Source organism: Ursus maritimus, unplaced genomic scaffold (genome assembly GCF_017311325.1).
Source record: "Ursus maritimus isolate PB19 unplaced genomic scaffold, ASM1731132v1 scaffold_19, whole genome shotgun sequence".
In the NCBI taxonomy this organism is placed as follows: domain Eukaryota; kingdom Metazoa; phylum Chordata; class Mammalia; order Carnivora; family Ursidae; genus Ursus; species Ursus maritimus.
The window spans coordinates 57,450,661-57,468,340 of NW_024424341.1; the positions used below are offsets into that span (position 1 = coordinate 57,450,661).

At 56.7% G+C, this 17,680-nt stretch overlaps 1 protein-coding gene across 1 annotated transcript in view; it reads left to right on the plus strand.

Annotated features, from left to right (window-relative positions):
- The window catches only part of AP2A1 (adaptor related protein complex 2 subunit alpha 1), a 30,651-nt gene that overhangs the window by 11,710 nt on the left and 1,261 nt on the right, over window positions 1-17,680 (plus strand). The window contains exons 3-20 of the mRNA XM_040634318.1: window positions 7-149; window positions 298-491; window positions 6,818-6,947; window positions 7,342-7,443; window positions 8,839-8,947; window positions 11,983-12,133; window positions 12,463-12,631; window positions 12,763-12,900; window positions 13,164-13,346; window positions 13,832-13,929; window positions 14,171-14,402; window positions 14,510-14,677; window positions 14,760-14,923; window positions 15,649-15,705; window positions 15,813-15,895; window positions 16,014-16,103; window positions 17,295-17,418; window positions 17,512-17,628. Of these exons, the coding sequence (XP_040490252.1) occupies window positions 7-149; window positions 298-491; window positions 6,818-6,947; window positions 7,342-7,443; window positions 8,839-8,947; window positions 11,983-12,133; window positions 12,463-12,631; window positions 12,763-12,900; window positions 13,164-13,346; window positions 13,832-13,929; window positions 14,171-14,402; window positions 14,510-14,677; window positions 14,760-14,923; window positions 15,649-15,705; window positions 15,813-15,895; window positions 16,014-16,103; window positions 17,295-17,418; window positions 17,512-17,628 (2,452 nt within the window). The remainder of the gene's footprint in view (window positions 1-6; window positions 150-297; window positions 492-6,817; window positions 6,948-7,341; window positions 7,444-8,838; window positions 8,948-11,982; window positions 12,134-12,462; window positions 12,632-12,762; window positions 12,901-13,163; window positions 13,347-13,831; window positions 13,930-14,170; window positions 14,403-14,509; window positions 14,678-14,759; window positions 14,924-15,648; window positions 15,706-15,812; window positions 15,896-16,013; window positions 16,104-17,294; window positions 17,419-17,511; window positions 17,629-17,680) is intronic.

Here is a 17,680-nt window from a genome sequence, read left to right on the forward strand (position 1 = left end):
CCCTAGGGGACAAAGCCTTGGATGGCTACAGTAAGAAAAAATATGTGTGTAAACTGCTGTTCATCTTCCTGCTTGGCCACGACATTGACTTTGGGCACATGGAGGCTGTGAACCTGCTCAGCTCCAACAAGTACACGGAGAAGCAGATAGTGAGTCTGGGGAGGAAGGGCTGGGGGCCTGCACTCCTGGGTCTGAGGGAGGAGGGGGCTGGAAGTACAGACTCCAGAGTGGGAGGATTGGGGCCTACGACCAGTTAACCACAAGGCTCCCAGCCCCCCCACCTCCTTCCTCACCCAGGGTTACCTTTTCATCTCGGTTCTGGTGAACTCAAACTCGGAGCTCATCCGGCTCATCAACAACGCCATCAAGAACGACCTGGCCAGCCGCAACCCGACCTTCATGTGCCTGGCCCTGCACTGCATCGCCAACGTGGGCAGCCGGGAGATGGGCGAGGCCTTTGCTGCTGACATCCCGCGCATCCTGGTGGCTGGGTGAGGCACTGGGGACCCAGGTGGGGTGGGGTTTGGAACGAAATAGACAAGGCCCAGCCAAGCTCGAGGGTCAGATTGTGTCACCTGTCCAAGGTCTCCCAGCCAGGATGTGGGGATAATGCGAGGCTTCGATTCTGGTGGCAGCCCCCTGGCCCCTCTTTTCATCTCACCGAGCCGACTCAGCGGTGTGATGCAACCTCCCAACATATCCAACGGGGTGTCTTCTGATTAACTGGCCTTTAATACCTGGTATAGAAGAGGTGATAACCGTAAGTTATGTTGGCGACAGCCTTCTGGAACTTCTGCATCTTGATTCATTCGCTCAACAAACATCTGTTGAGCATCTGTTGTGTGCAAAGTGTAGTGCTGATTGCTGGGAATATAGTCGTGACCAGAAATGGACATGGTCATTGTCTTCCCAAGCATTCATGGTCCAGAGTGGGAAGTAAACATTAATTGAATAATTGCAGGGTGAAATGTACAGTTCCTCTTGGAACCATGCTGTGGGGCACAGGAGCCCATAAGGACATTTAGTTGGACGTCTGACCTAGTCTGGGGGATCAGGAAGAGCTTCCGAGAGGAAGTGGAGTCAGGCTGAGACCTGGATGAGGAGGCGCCATTGGCTATGGAGAGGGGAAAGGTGTGAAAGGCACTGGGGTCAGCCTGTGTGATCATCCTGAGGCAGGAGGTCATTCATCAAATATTTTTTGAGTACCCACACTGTGCTGGGCACCCTCATGGGTTTGGGGAGGTAGGAGGGAGAAGCAAGGACTACTGTGCCCACCCTCAGGAAACTTACATCTTACAGGAAGCTTACATGAGAGGACACCCAAAGAGCAAATACCTACATAAAAAAGTAAGGTGAGTTCAGATAGTGATAAATGCTGTGTAGAAAATAAATTTAGGTAGTGGGGGGCAGCTCCAGGGAGGGGTGGTAGAAGCTACTTAGATACAGTCATCAGGGAGGGTGTCTTCAAGAAAGTGACTTGTAATTGAGACTGGAATGATGAGAAGATAGTTATTTTAAAATGTTGGAGAGTGTCCCAAGAGAAAGGAGTAGCAAGTGCAAAGGCACTGAGGCATGAGCTTTCTGTATTGAAGGAACCAAGAGATAGTCTCTGTGGCTGGAGGGCAGTGAACAAGAGGCAGAGTAGGGGGTGTTTGGATTTTATTCTAATTGAACTGAGAGGAGTTGGTGTGTTTCAAGTAGGCACATGACATGATTGGCTTTGTATTTTTAGAAGATCACTCAGCTTGGTATGGGAGAAGGTACGACTTGTATTTCTGGCAACATGGTGGACTAGATTCCTGACTAATGCTCTCGCTGAAACCTAACAATGTGGGATAAAAGAGGAAAGGAAGTATTCTTCAATGTATTCATGAGTTAGTGAGAGAATAAGGAGCGTACAGGCCACAAGCTAAGAGGGACCTGGCACCTGGGGAGATGGGCAGAGGGCCAAAGCCAGATTTTGCTTGGAGGGTGAACCTAGATATTGGTTTGGGGGCCCTGCAGCCTCTGGGAACAGGATACAAAGCTTGTCTGAGGAGAGGCTCCAGAGACCACACTTCAAAGTGAGAGTGACCTAGAAATAAATCCCCTTGGGGACTATAAGCAAAATTACCTGTTTCAAACCTTGGCACAGAATAGCCCACACGCTGGTTTTCAGCCTGATTTTCCCCTACCTGGGTTGTCTACAAATTCTTAAGCCAACCTTTAGTTTAAAGTGAGTTAAGCTAGTAGTAGCCCAGTGCCTCACAGAAGCAAACAGGCCTTTTCAGGAGAAACCCGCCTTGACCACAGATGAAGCTCTAAGTTACATGAGTAACATATATAGTCAAAAATCACTAAACACAGGCTGCACGACACCATGAGGGAGAACCAGCAGAAGGGAAACTGAAAGTAACAGTTGAATTGGAATATTCATATATGATGTAAAATAAATATATTTATATGTTTCAATAAATAAGAAAACAACTTAAAAATAGAAGCGCAAGCAGGTTTGAAAAAGAAACGGAGACATTTATTGAAGTGGTCTGGCTTAGCAGCAGGGTAGATAGAGCCAAAGCAGAGTTAGTGAACAGGAGGTAGAACTGAAGAAATTAATCGGAATGCAGCCCAGAGACACAGATGGAAAATTCCAAGAGAGGTTAAGAGTCATGGAAGATGGAGAAGGTCTAACACCAGTTAGAGCTCTAGAGGGACGCTGGCTGGCTTAGTAGGTAGAATGTGCAACTCCTGATCTCCAGGTCGTGAGTTCAAGTCCCACGTTGGGTGTAGAGATTACTCAAAAAACTTTAGAGCTCTAGGAAGAGAGAAGGGAGAGAATATGACAGAGGTGTTGTTTGAATGGATAACGCCTGAACCAAAGAAAGAGGCTGATCGTTGGAATCAAGAACCATAAGCAGAACTAAAGACCGGGGTGAAGGTAGCGGCAGGGAGATCACTGAGACGTCTGTTGCCGTCCAGGTCAGAGCTGACGGTGGCTGGGACCACGGTAGTAGCGCTAGAGGTCGTCACTGGGTACGTCCTGGGAGTGAAGCCGACAGGCTGGATTACATGGGGTGGGAAAGCAAGAGAGGATGAGCTTGAGCAGGTGGGTGGATGACGAAGGCTGGGGAGAAACAGGGGAGCGAGAGACAGGCCCCGAGCCAGGTTTGGCCGCGCTGGATGTGAGGTGCCTGTTGGACATCTGGGCAGAGACGTCCAGTAGGCGGCTGGACGGCAGGGAGTTGGGGCCAGAGAGGGAGTGTGGGAGAGATGTTGCACAGAGAGCTAAAAATAGAACTCGAGCCCCACACACCTTCCACAGTTCTAGTCGCCACATCAGACAAAGTAAAAACAAACGGGCGAAACTTCTCTTAATATTCTAATTTAATCCAGTCCATCTAAAATATTTTCGTTTTGACATTGGATCATCCTGCAAATTATCCGTGTAATTGTTCATGTCGTCACCATACGTGAGTGTAATATACACACACGTCTCTTGCGTCCCGGGTCCAGTAGCCACGTGTGGCTGGGGCATCGTGGGGGACAGCGCAGGATGGATGGTAATTAAAGCCGCAGCCGGATGAAGTCCCTCGGGGAAGACATGAGACGGGATGAGAAGTGATCTAAGGCTAGCCCCAGGGTGGCCCAGTGTGTCCAGGTCTGGCCAGGGAGATGGGAGGAAAACGCAGAGTGGGCTGTGGCTCGGAACCCGGAGAAACTTTCACAGAGGACGGAGTGGTCAGTCGTGAAATTGCCGGCCACCCCGAGTGGGGAGAACTTGGTGCTTGTGAGGGCCAAGAAGGCGGCCAGTGTGACAGGCTCATATGAGCAGAGGTGACATCCCAGTTTCATGCCAGGGAATGGATGCTGAGGGGTTGTGCCCTGCCAGAGTCAGGGGCCAGGCTGGGGTGGTTTGAGTGCTCAGCTGACCTCTTGACACCCGAGACTTGGCCTTGACGGTGACTGGGGCACAGAGCAATATATTTTTTTAGGTAGATTTTTTTTTTTTAAGATTTTATTTATTTATTTGACAGAGATAGAGACAGCCAGCAAGAGAGGGAACACAAGCAGGGGGAGTGGGAGAGGAAGAAGCAGGCTCATAGCGGAAGAGCCTGATGTGGGGCTCGATCCCACAACGCTGGGATCACGCCCTGAGCCGAAGGCAGATGCTTAACCGCTGTGCCACCCAGGCGCCCCTAGATTTTTTTTTTTAATTCAGATAAAGTCCGCATAACATCAAGTTTACTGTTTCAGCAGTTTACAGTGTACAGTTCAGTGGTCTTTAGTATATTCAGTGTTGTGCGGCCACCACCACTAATTCCAGAACATTCCCATCACCCCAAAAAGAAGCCCCATACTCGTTAGCAGCTCACTCCCCACTGCCTTCCCCCCAGCTCCAGACAGCCACTCATCTCCTTCGTTGGATTTGCCTATTCTGCACATTTCAGATAAATGGAAGCACGCGATACATGGCCTTTTGTGTCCGGCTTTTTTTCACTTGGCGTAACGTTTTTGAGGTTCCTACATGTCGTATGCGGCTGTACTTCTTTCCTTTTTATGGCCCAATAATAATATTCTGCTGTCTGGAGGGACCACATTTTAGTTATCCATTCACCAGAAAGGTTCCTTTTGACTCATGAATAATGTACGAATCCATCGCGTGAACTTTGTTTTCCGTTCTTGTGGGTAGATGCCTGGGCGCGGAATTGCTAGCTCATGTAGCATCGCAGGTGTTTTTGAAAAAAGAAAGGAAGCAGTTAAATTCTCCCATCATCTCTCCCACATCATCCCCATCTTCCCCTCCCTCCCTGTGCCCTGCATTCGGTGGTCGTTATTCCCACGTACCTCCTTGTCCTTTTACACCTGCCCCCCCCCCCCCCGTTCCATAGTTGTAAGCTTTACCTAAATAGTTGCACGGTCTCTGGTTAAGTTGACCAAGGTGATAAATAGCTCTTATTCCTCCATTTGGTGTGCGGCCGGACATTCCCTTACCCATAGCTGGAGGTGATGGTAGAGGTCACCTCCCTCAAGGGCTGGAGAAACACCTAGAACGGAGCATGGCCTGGGGACAGGGCTTGTGCCATGAGCTGTGACGATGGTGAAAAGACCATTAATGGAGCGGCATTCCACTGGTCTGGGACAGACCTTCTACTGGTTTTGGTTTTATTTTTTATTTTTTTTTAAATATTTTATTTATTTATTTGATGGAGAGAGAGACAGCCAGCGAGAGAGGGAACACAAGCAGGGGGAGTGGGAGAGGAAGAAGCAGGCTCCCAGTGGAGGAGCCTGATGCGGGGCTCGATCCAGAACGCCGGGATCACGCCCTGAGCCGAAGGCAGACACTTAACGACTGAGCCACCCAGGCGCCCCTGGTTTTGGTTTTAAACTGATGACGGTCAGTCAGCAAACGTTCTCGCGGCGTCACCTTGAACACGCATGTGTGCCCGCCCCCGGGGTGGGTGTCCAGGAGCAGCCTCGCTGGGCTTGGTCCGCAGCACTCCCAGCGGCACACTGACCCGGGGTGGCCCCACTCTTCTGAGGGCCTGTCCCCACGTCTCCTCGAGGGCTCCCGTATCCGAGGCCCGGCCAACGTGTGTGCGTCTGCCTGGCTGGCGAGAGGAAACAGCTCTGCCTTTTCGCTGCCATTCGTGTTTCTCCTGCGCATTCGGTGAAACGTCTTTTCACCTGGCCTTTGCCTGTGCAGGTCACCCCTCCTGGGACTTCCCTCTGTGTCCTATGCCCAGGCTTCGGTTGGGTCCTCTCCGGGAAACCCTTGACCTCGAGGCCGCAGCCTGGGTGGTCAGGACATCTCCCCACGTCCCCTCTGCACCTGAGGCCGCGCCAGCTTCTGGTCCACGGTGTCCTTTCTTCATCCCCCAAATCCTCCTGAGGAGGAAAGTGCCCATCAGAGAGTCAGTGGCTTCCCCCAGAAGTGTGCTCCACCAGTCAGGACCCCAAGCTCACGCGTCTGGCCCTGGTTCCTCGGTTTGTTGTGAAGAGATAAATGAATTAGTCCCGGAGGGTGCCTGGGTCAGTGCCGGACGGAGCGGAAAGGCTCTGGGTGGTGCTTTTACTGCTGTCACCCCAGTGTTGGTGTCCCCATGCTCGTCCCCTGCAGCGTCTCTGTCTTCCCCTGGGTAGAAACAGGGTTGTCGCCATGGCCCTCGATAGCCGGCATGGTTTGGCCCCTGTCGCTCTGTCTGATCTCCTGGCCTCGCTCACTCACAGCAGCCACACGCAGGCCCACAGCTGCCTCGGGGCATCCACACGGGCTGTGCCCTCTCCCTGGGATGCACCGTGCAGAGATTTTCGGGGTTTTCTCATTAAACTCAGTTTTCCATTCACCTGCCACCTCATCAGAGAGGGCTTCTTGGCAAAATAGCATTCCCAGCGCTCCTCGCACCTGCGCTCGTTGGCGCCGTGGCCCTGAAGCCGGACAGCATCTGGTGTGTGTGCTGGGGTACTGGCTGCCTGGCTAGAAGGTGACTCTGTGAGGACAGACGTTTGGACCAGTTCGTCTGTTCACAGCGCCTCCAGCAGACCTGTTGCCCAGAGGCGCTCGGGAAGTGTTTGGTAAACGAGTGGAGGTGCACAGCCGGGCTTGACATGTTGCGTCGTTCTGCCAATGACTACAAGGTTACGGAGATGGAACCCATTTTGCAGATAAAAAAACTGAGGCTTGGTGGGTGATGAGGGCAGCACCAGGTGGGATCCCTGGTCCCCCTGGCTCTCTCCACCTGCTGCTGGCCGCCCTTCCTGGGAGGAGTGAGAGAAGAGGGAAGGTCTGTGTGGGGCTTGGGTCGCATTGACCGCCTCCGACTCACTTGTGTCCCCACAGGGACAGCATGGACAGCGTGAAACAGAGCGCGGCCCTGTGCCTGCTGCGGCTGTACAAGGCCTCGCCCGACTTGGTGCCCATGGGCGAGTGGACGGCCCGGGTGGTGCACCTGCTCAACGACCAGCACATGGTGAGCCCCGGACCTGGTGCCACCCAGAGCCACCCCACCGCTTCACCCAGAGACACTTCTGCCTCAGACGCTCACGTGAAAGCCCAGGGAGTGTCCCACCCCCGCCCTGATTCCCACCTGGATGTCCACATCTGTCCCTGCCCTTACTCAGGCCCCTAGAGATCTTGGTCCAGTGTCCTGAGTACCTGTCACCCACCCAAATGTGCAGAAACCCCCACGTCCATCCCTGATACCCTCCCCCCCACCGACTGCCCAGGGATCCTGTCCAGTGTCCCCAGCACCCATCACCCACCCAGCCCTTGGGTCTCTGCTTTCAGATCCACAGCCTGGACACTTGTCCCCAGGCTGACCCTTCCCCCCCCAGCCCTGACCTGCCACTTGTCTGCCTCTGCAGGGTGTGGTCACGGCAGCTGTCAGTCTCATCACCTGTCTGTGCAAGAAGAACCCGGACGACTTTAAGACGTGCATCTCCCTGGCCGTGTCTCGCCTGAGCCGGGTGGGTGTGGTCTCGTCACGGGCTGCAGGAGATGGCCCTGGCATCTCCGTCCCCTGGAGTGACTTGCTGGTCCCCCTCACCCTCCCTGAGAGGCAGTCCAGCACAGTGGTTATGAACTCAGCCTCTGAGCTGAGCTCATCCCGGCTCGGCCACTTCCTGGCTGTGTGGCCCCAGACAAGTGGCTTCACCTCTCTGGGCCTCACTGACCCCATCTGTTCAATGGGGACAATACCAGCGCCCAGCTCACAGCATAGCTGCTGTCAGTCAGTCTCTATAATGTCGGTATGGGCCTGGGCATCATGAGCACCCAGGAGGTGAGAGTGGCTCTCCTGATTTCCTCCCCCTCACCCCACTGCCTCTTGCTTCCTCCCGCATTCCCTGGTGTTCCTCCTGCTCCTCTTTCTCGAACCTGTCCCTTCCTGTTCTTCCTTCTGCTCCTCTTACCACCTTCACCCCTGTTCTGGGAACATGCCCTGAGGCCACCTGTGTACCAGGCTCTGGGGACACAGATGAGTCAGACCCGAGTCCTCTAGGAGCTCCCTGTCCTGTTGCGGGGGAGGGAGATGCAGCAGGGCAGGCCGACCGGCACAGATTTTGATAAAAGGGGTGATTTGGGCTGTCATGGAGGTAGTGCAGGGCATCGTGGACCCCAAAGGAGGCAGTTACCTCAGCCTGGAAGTCTAGAAAGGCTTAGAGTGAATATAAACATTTCCTGGGCAGGTCCGAGAGGACCTGGATTCACAAGCAAAGTGAACAAACACACCAGCTCATTCGGTCGCTTTGTCGTCCATTCACCAGATACCTGAATACTCCTGTGTGCCAGGCTGGTCGGGGGGACACGGACAGGGACACTGGGGGCCGGGCACATGCCATCATGGCAGTGGCACAGCGCATGGTGGGAATGCTTCCTGGAGGAGGGATTTCCCAGCTTGAGCAGGAGTTTGCCATCAGCGCTCTCCTGCTAAGTTCCCACCTCTTCCCCGAGACTTTCTTATGTCTGATCTGGTATTAGGCCTGGGAACCCAGAAAAGGGTCGGAGCCAATTCCTGCCCCAAGCTGCTTCCAGCCTCGGGGACAGCTACAGGGACACAAGTCTGCAGTGAGCTGGTGTGATCTCTGCTCCGTGGAGGAGCTCAGGGCATTGCGAGGCTCCTGTTTGGAGTAAGGGGCTCACAGAAAGGAATTGGGTTGGCAGAGACTTCCTGCCCCCGAGAGCAGCATTACTTGGAGAAGTCGGCGAGCCCTGGCTTAGGTCGCTGACTTGTGCTCCAGGCTCCCTCGCTCCCCTCCCTGGGCCTCAGAGTCCTGCACCCCCTTGGGAAGGCAGTGTGGCTCTGCCCTGCCCCTGCCCCGTGCCCTTCCCTGTCCATGCCTCACGCCCTCTTCCGCCCCCAGATTGTCTCCTCGGCCTCCACCGACCTCCAGGACTACACCTACTACTTCGTGCCGGCGCCCTGGCTCTCGGTGAAGCTCCTGCGGCTGCTCCAGTGCTACCCACCGCCAGGTACCACCGCCGAGCCCACCCGGGCCGGGACCTGGGGCCTCGGGCCTGGGGTCTGTCAGGATCTCTGTGAGGGTGTAGGTCTGGGGGGGCAGCCCAAAGGATCGGACAGATCGCTCGTGTCGTGTGGATCTGCTGTGGGCCAGGGTCCCTGTGAAGCCACGCTTGTGTTTGCGCTCCAGCCCTGTAATGTAGGGGCTGTTGTCACACCTGTCTTACAGGTGACAGAACCAAGGCTGGGGGAGGGGAGGCCCTTGTCCAGGGTCCCCCAGCAGATCAAGGGGTGATGCCAGGCTGTGCTGTTTGAATGAGCATAGATACCTCTGTGAGAGGTTTTAGTGACCTTGCTGCTCAAGGTCACAGCCATGGTGTGGATGATGAGCCTAGCGTGAGCCAGGTAATGCGCCGGGGGTGTCTGTGCCCTCCCGACAGAGCTGCTGAAGGGGAGCCATCCCTGCAGTATGCAAACGGGGAGACCGAGGCTTGGAGATGAGACGTCTCCTTTCCAGGCCCAGTCAGCAACACTAAGGGGTGGAGCCTGACGCCAGCATCGGGCTCCCAGTCCCTCCCTCTACCCTATAGGCCCTGGCTCCCCCCGCATTCCCGTTTCCTCATCTGTCTGACCTCGTAGAGCAGTGTCTGAGGGACCCCGTGCTGAGGTGCTCAGCACACAGGAAGTGATTGACCAGCCAGCTCCCTTCAGTTCAGCCAGGGTACCGAGCACCTGCTATGGCCAGGGACTCGTGCGCGGCCCTGTCTTCCCAGGCAGCTGTGCGCGAGCATGCGCGTGCACACACGCGCACATCTGTGAATGCATGAACGCGTGTGCAAGTCTGTGCGTGTCCGCACGTATGTGTGTGCAGCACACGAATTGTGTAATGGAAGTGACAGCAGAGGCCCCTCCCAGCCTGTGCAAGCCAGTGGTGAATTTTGTCACGTGACCTTGGGAAAGCCTGTTCCCCTTCTGAGCCTCTTTCTCATCCGGTAAGGAAGAGCTCGGGCAGATCTCTAAGCTCACTTCCATCCCAGGAGCCCTGCCTCATCATTTCGGGGTGTGCCCAGAGCAGGCACCTCGCCTGCTTCTCACCCTCTGCGTCATAGGAGTTGTAGCTGTGGCCCCGAGCAAACAGTGCTGGGCCAGCGGGGTTATCTCCGATTTATCTACAGGAAGTCTTTCTGGTACCGTGTTATGAAAAATCTTCCAGCGCACAGACAAGTAGAACATACCCGTCATCTAGACTTCACATTTTGCCGTGCGTGCTCTGTTTGCTCTTTTTTTCCTGAAGTGTTTAAAAATGAGTTAGAGACACCACGATGTTTTTACCTTTGAATATCTTATTGCACATTTCTAAAAACTATAGGCGTTTTTATTCACAGCGGCAATTCTGTGGTCACGCTTGAAGCTCACAGCAGCTCCCCAGTTGTCTCAAAGACCCACTGCGGATTTTCCTAATTAGCCCCCAAATACTCACAGTCTGTTCAAGCTAGGATCCAATCAAGATGCATATATTTTTCTCGTGGTTTTTTTTTTTTTTTAAGATTTATTTACTTATTTTAGAGAGACCGGGGGAGGGGGAGAGGGGGAGAGAGAGAAGCAGACTCCCTGCTGAGTGCAAACCCCCCCCCCACAGTGCGGGGCTCGATCTCATGACCCTGAGACCATGACCTGAGCTGAAATCAAGAGTCAAACGCCTAACCTACTGAGCCACACAGGCACCCCTGAAGATACAAGTATCGAGGGAGGCCTGGCTGGCTCAGTCTGTGGAGGATGCAGCTCTTGATCTCCGGGTCATAAGTTCAGTCCCTACGTTGGGGATAGGGATTACTTAAAAATAAAAAATAAAAAAAAGAAGAAGAAAAAGACATAAGTATCGAATGTAATTCTTTCCCCTAAAGCTCTGTCTTAATCTGGAAGAATTGCCCCTTTATTCTGTGCCATTGGCTTTCACCCCACCTTTTATTATGAAAAATTTCAAACAAAAAAATCACTTGGGAGAAGACATTTCAAATGAAAGATCCCTTGCAAGAACGGTGTCATGAACACGCAAGGCCCCCGAGACCCAGCAGAGACTGTGAACGCTGCTCCTGGCGCCCCGGTTGGTTTGCTGTCTCACACACACACTTACTTGCTCACTTACTTGGCTTAAGTTACAGACATCATAATGCTCCCCCAGCCCAAAATACACCCACACACATTTCCTGAGACCCAGGAACACTGCCCAAAACCACAGTGCCCTTGTCACACCTGAGAAGATTCGAGATCACAGTGTCGTCTGCTGTCTAGGCATCATTCACGCCCCTCTCACTGTCCACAGCTTTATTTGTACGACTTAAACAAAATACAGTACAGTTGAGGACTATGACTTAGATTTCATTATGTCTTTGTCCCTTTTGGGGGGTCTGGAATAGCCCTCCCACCCCCCCCCCCATTACCTGTTTTTGAAGAAACTGGGAGTTTGGCATTGCAAGGTGTCTCGCATTCTGGAATTGGCTCAGAGCTGCGTTGTGTCTTGTAGTTCATCCCTCTACCCCGAGAGCCGCCTGATATATCCGGGTGCCACATTTTCCCCTAGAACACTTGACAGCTGTTCTATGCACATGGTGTTACCTCGCACCCCATGGAATGGCAGTTATCGGTGTTGGTGTGAGCTCCTGGTTGGCATGTGTCGTCTCAGGCGCTCAGACTGCTCCTCAGGGAGACCCCAGTTTCACAGCGTCTCTGGGGAAGGTCTCTTTGCTCTGTGAGAAACCTAAAGGGTATCAGTGCCGCAGAAGGGGAAACTGAGGCTCACAGGGGTGGGAGTCAGCACCGAGCAGGACAAGAGCCAAAGTCTGGAGTGGTCTCTTCTGTTGGCCTGCTGCCACCTCCCCCGGTCACCTGGAGACCAAGGACGAGCTTGAAGGAGCAGAGACCCCAGCCCACAGCTGTAGGGCCCACACTTCCTGTGGAAGATAAGAGCCCTGGGGTGGCCCCCTCCCCCGCACATGAGCTGGGCTGACAGAGAGTTCATCCCGGGACATGCCCTCCCTTTCCCCAGAGGATGCTGCCGTGAAGGGGCGGCTGGTGGAGTGTCTGGAGACCGTGCTCAACAAGGCCCAGGAGCCCCCCAAGTCCAAGAAGGTCCAGCACTCCAACGCCAAGAACGCCATCCTCTTCGAGACCATCAGCCTCATTATCCACTATGACAGGTGCCTGCCTGGGGGGCTGGGGGCCCATTCTCCTGTGTCCCAGGAGAATGGGGCTGGGAATCATGACTTTGAGGTAGGAGGACGATGAAGCTGTGAACTGTTACCTCCCCAGAGTGGGGCTGGACCCTCCTGAAAAAAGCAGAACTCCCAACTCTTCATTTGGGCCCAATGGCCCGGATGTCTGGGTTGCCAGGAGTGGTCGTGAAGGAGATGGAGGGCAAGAGTTAAGACCCAGGTCCTGAGGGTGCTGTGGGTTGGGTCAGTTGGGCCCAAGTCCTCTACCTTCTCATGCGCCCCCCCCCCGCCCAATCTCTGCTTCTTGCGGGCAGTGAGCCCAACCTCCTGGTGCGGGCCTGTAACCAGCTGGGCCAGTTCCTGCAGCACCGGGAGACCAACCTGCGCTACCTGGCCCTGGAGAGCATGTGCACGCTGGCCAGCTCCGAGTTCTCCCACGAGGCGGTCAAGACCCACATCGACACTGTCATCAACGCCCTCAAGGTACGCCACGTCAGAGCCTGTCCCAGGCCAGGCCCTGTACGCTGGCCTGTGTCTCTGCTCCCTCAGAGAGGCGCAGGCCTCAGAGGCCATTGCAGAGCCTAGAACATAATATACCTGCTCTCCTCCCTCAGACGGAGCGGGACGTCAGTGTGCGACAGCGGGCGGCTGACCTCCTCTATGCCATGTGTGACCGGAGCAATGCCAAGCAGATCGTGTCAGAAATGCTTCGGTACCTGGAGACGGCTGACTACGCCATCCGTGAAGAGATTGTAAGTTCTGGGAGGAGCTGAGCACCTGGACTCCTGGGTCTGAGGGAGGAGGGGGCCTGGAAGCCCGGATCCCTGGGTCCGAGGGAGGAGAGGCTGGGGGTCTGGACTCCTGGGCCTGAGGGAGGAAGAGGGGGTGAGGGTCAGGACTCCTGGAGTCTCCAGATGGGGACAGTGGTGAGCCGGATCTGGTTATTCCATACTTTGTCCCCGGGTGCACACACGTGTGCACACGCTCCCATGTGTCCTCCCTCCCTGGCTGGCAGGTCCTGAAGGTGGCCATCCTGGCTGAGAAGTATGCAGTGGACTACAGCTGGTACGTGGACACCATCCTCAACCTCATCCGCATTGCCGGCGACTACGTGAGTGAGGAGGTGTGGTACCGTGTGCTGCAGATCGTCACCAACCGCGATGACGTCCAGGGCTACGCTGCCAAGACCGTCTTTGAGGTCAGCACCCCCACTTCACCCCCACAGTGGGACAGTGAGGCAGAGCAAGGACTGCTGGGGTGTGGGGCCAGCCCACCGTGGTCACTGTCCTGCTCCCTCCTCAGAGCAGTGCCTTCGCCTCCCTGGGCCACCAAGGGACCTGGGGGCCGGGTCCTCACAGGCCAGTGGAGGGTCAGCGGGCGTGGGTGTGGGCCACTCAGTGCGTAGTCACCAATTCGCAGATTCTGGTGGTTTCCCACTCCTTCAGCCCCAGGAAAGGGGGCCTGGTGCCACCCGATTTTACCACCTGTGTGAGCAGTGGCCAGTCACTTAACCGGTCCATGCCTCAGTTTTCCCACCTACTATCCCACCCACATCATAGCTTCGTGAGAGTTCCACAGGTTAATGGGCGTCATGGGCTTAGCCCTGCACCTGGCACCCCTGAGCAGTCCTAAGTCAGGGCACTCCGCTCCCTGTGGTCCTCACCTGCCCTGTTCTGCCTCCAGGCGCTCCAGGCCCCCGCCTGCCATGAGAACATGGTAAAAGTCGGCGGCTACATCCTCGGGGAGTTTGGGAATCTGATTGCTGGGGACCCCCGCTCCAGGTGAGGCGGTAAACACCACACTTCTGAGGGGTCTGGCGCCGGTGGTCATGGGGCCCCCGGGGATCTTCTCGGCCCCTCACACAGCCATCTGGTGGTTGCAAGGGAGCTCAGCTCCCAGGAGCCTCTGGGACAGAGCGTTGCAATGGCCACCGCCCTGGGTGGCCTCTGTGGGGGGCGGCACTCCTGGGGGCTCCGGGAGGAGGCAGGGGACCACGTGCTGATGCCCCTCTGCCCTCCCCAGCCCCCCGGTGCAGTTCTCTCTGCTGCACTCCAAGTTCCACCTGTGCAGCGTGGCCACCCGGGCCCTGCTGCTGTCCACCTACATCAAGTTCATCAACCTCTTCCCGGAGACCAAGGCCACCATCCAGGGCGTGCTGCGGGCCGGCTCCCAGCTGCGCAACGCTGACGTGGAGCTGCAGCAGCGTGCCGTCGAGTACCTCACGCTCAGCTCGGTGGCCAGCACAGATGTCCTGGTTAGCGCCACGGCCCCCATGTGCCCCTCCGGCACCCCTGCACCTTAGCCGCCCTCGCCTCTGCCACCGAGCTGTCCCCGACCCACTCTCGCCCTCTGACCCCACAGGCCACGGTGCTGGAGGAGATGCCGCCCTTCCCGGAGCGAGAGTCGTCCATCCTGGCCAAGCTGAAACGCAAGAAGGGGCCTGGGGCCGGCAGCGCCCTAGATGATGGCCGGAGGGACCCCAGCAGCAATGATATCAACGGGGGCATGGAGCCCACCCCTAGCACTGTGGTGAGTCCCAGGGGCTGGGCCATCGGGGCTTGGGGGCCGCCGGGCGCTACCCCTTCTCACCTCCTCCTGTACCTCCCTGCAGTCGACGCCCTCACCCTCCGCCGACCTCCTGGGGCTGCGGGCAGCCCCTCCCCCAGCCGCACCCCCAGCGAGCTCGGGTGCAGGGAACCTCCTGGTGGACGTCTTCTCCGACGGCCCAGCTGCCCAGCCCAGCCTGGGGCCCACCCCCGAGGAGGCCTTCCTCAGGTACCGCCGGCCCGGCCCCCGGGCTGCCCCTTTTCCGTCTGCCCCCTCACAGCCCCCTCCTCCCTCCCTGTCCCTGTGCCTCTGTCGCCGTGGCTGCCACTTCCCCCTGCCTCCTCTCTCCCTCTGGCCATTCTGGACTCTTGGCTGACCCTAGCCACCCTGTGTCGTCCTTCCCCCATCACCATGTCTCAGCCTGCTCTTCCTTCTCTCTTTCCCTCCTCCCTCTTTCTCTCTCTCCCCCGGCCCTCTGCTGCCTCTCTGGGATTGGCTGCCTGCCACGCCTGTCTTCTCTTGTCTGCTCTGGGATTGGATGGCCCAGCGAGCTGGAGCCGCCTGCCCCTGAGAGCCCCATGGCTTTGCTGGCTGACCCAGCTCCAGCTGCTGAGTAAGGGGTGGCCTCAGGGTTGGGGGGCAGATCTTTGTCCCCAGGGAGGGCTAGGGGACTTCAGGCTCTTACGAAGGGGTTCCTGATGAGCTGCAGAGGCAAGGATTTGGAGGGGAGTGAAAGTTGGGGTCCTCTGACATGGGGCAGGGGTGGCGGCACACACTAGGGTCCTGTTTCCCATTAGAGGCAATTGCCAGTCTGATTCTGGTGTTCTTTGGGGGAATCTGGGTATGTGGATTCTGGGATTCTGTCCTTTGAGGGGTGACTGTCTCCCACCTTTAGCTTGGGTCTTCTCTAGCCCCCCAACCTCTTCCCATCTCGCTGCTTTCCCCACCTGCAGCCCAGGTCCTGAGGACATCGGGCCGCCCATCCCAGAAGCCGATGAACTGCTGAACAAGTGAGTCATGGGAAAGATCAGGGAGGGAATGGGGACAGGTGGGGAGCACTGAGTGGGGCCTAGACAGGCACCCCTGGCATCCTGAGCTCCCCGCCGCCCCCACCCAGGTTCGTGTGCAAGAACAATGGGGTCCTGTTTGAGAACCAACTGTTGCAGATTGGAGTCAAGTCGGAGTTCCGGCAGAACTTGGGTGCGTCCGGAGGGGGCGGTGTGGGGTTGGGATTTCGGGGACACCTGGGTGTGGGTGGCATCTGGAAAGGCGGTTGAAGGAAGTGAGATGGAGCCCTGCCCCTCCCCACCCTCTGCAGGCCGCATGTATCTTTTCTATGGCAACAAGACGTCCGTGCAGTTCCAGAACTTCTCGCCCACTGTCGTCCACCCTGGAGACCTCCAGACTCATATCCTTCCGGCCTGACCCAACCCCCTCCCCCGGGCCCTGACCCTCTCGATCTGCCTTCCTGGCCACTGGGAAGCAGATAGACCTGGGGCCAGAACCCTGTTCAGTCTTCTTGAGAGCCCGAGCATATGGTTACTGGTTTGAGGTGTAGTGTAGTCTGTGAGACAGGGGTGGGCCTCTTCTCCCCAGGACAGCCTGAGGACAGTGAAGTGATGGGATAGGTATGTCTCAGTTTGTCCCTGTCAGGCCTCTTCCATGTCCTGACTTTGTCCTCCACTTGGCTCCACACCCACGATTCCGGTGCCTCCCACATTCAAGAGCCGGGCCTGGGGGTCTGGATGCTGAGCAGGGCCTTCTGTGTGATCTGAGACAGTCACTTGGCCTCTCTGAGCCTTCCTATCCCCGGTCTGAAGTGTAGACCCTCTTCCTTCTCATAGTATTCTGAAGGTCACTGTGTTTGGAAAACTCTGGAAGGGTGGCTGGCATAAAGGAAGGTGTCAGTCCTCTCTCCTTTCTCTGATAGCGGTTTTCACACCCATGAAATGACAGGGGTGAGGCCCCAAAGCTCTGGAGACCTTTTCAGTCCTTTGCTTCATTCAGCCCTCATCAACATCTCCAGAGCCCCCGGGGAGGCTCAGCTCTGTGCTGGGCATGGGTGGGGGGCAGGGGTGAGAGATGCCTAAGACCCCATCCTTGCCAACTTGAAGGCAGATGTGATAGTGCTGCTGCCATTTTGGGGCCCCTACCGTGTGCCAGACACACGCACAAGTACTCGTACTGGATTATTTCACTGAATGCTGAGGACTCTGTGTCCATTTTGCAGCTGAGGCTAAGAGGTAAAGAAAGTAGCTTGCCCGGAGTCCCCGAGGTGGTAAGATCCAGGATGCAAACTCGAGTCAGCCATCCCAGCCCCGGAAGGGCTTCTGCCCTAGTACGGTGTGACATTATGTGCCATAATGGAGGTCCCTGAGCCAATCGTGGAAGGCCAGAGTAGGCACCCAGGGGGTGGCCAGAGGTCTCACTGAGGAAGGGCTGTGGAGTTTGGTGCTGCGTAGGTAGGATGATGCGCCCTGGATGGCAGGCCTGACCCCTTGGAAGCCTGCAGGCTGGGGTTCGGAACCATCAGGGGTTCGTGGCCAGGACCGCGGGGGGCCGCCGCCTCTTTCTGGCTTCCTTGACCCCCGGCCGGCACAGCTGGCGGTGCAGACCAAGCGCGTGGCCGCGCAGGTGGACGGCGGGGCGCAGGTGCAGCAGGTGCTCAACATCGAGTGTCTGCGGGACTTCCTGACGCCCCCGCTCTTGTCCGTGCGCTTCCGGTGAGTCGGGCGGGGTCCTGCCGAGCGGCCGCGGTCTCCTGGACGGGGGCCAGGGTCTGATGGAGCCTCCTTGCCCCCTCCCCGCCCTGCCAGGTACGGGGGTGCCCCCCAGTCCCTCACCCTGAAGCTCCCCGTGACCATCAACAAGTTCTTCCAGCCGACAGAGATGGCGGCTCAAGACTTCTTCCAGCGTTGGAAGCAGCTGAGCCTGTGAGCAGTGGAGGGGGCGGAGCCTCAACTGCACTGGGGGGGGGGGGGGGGG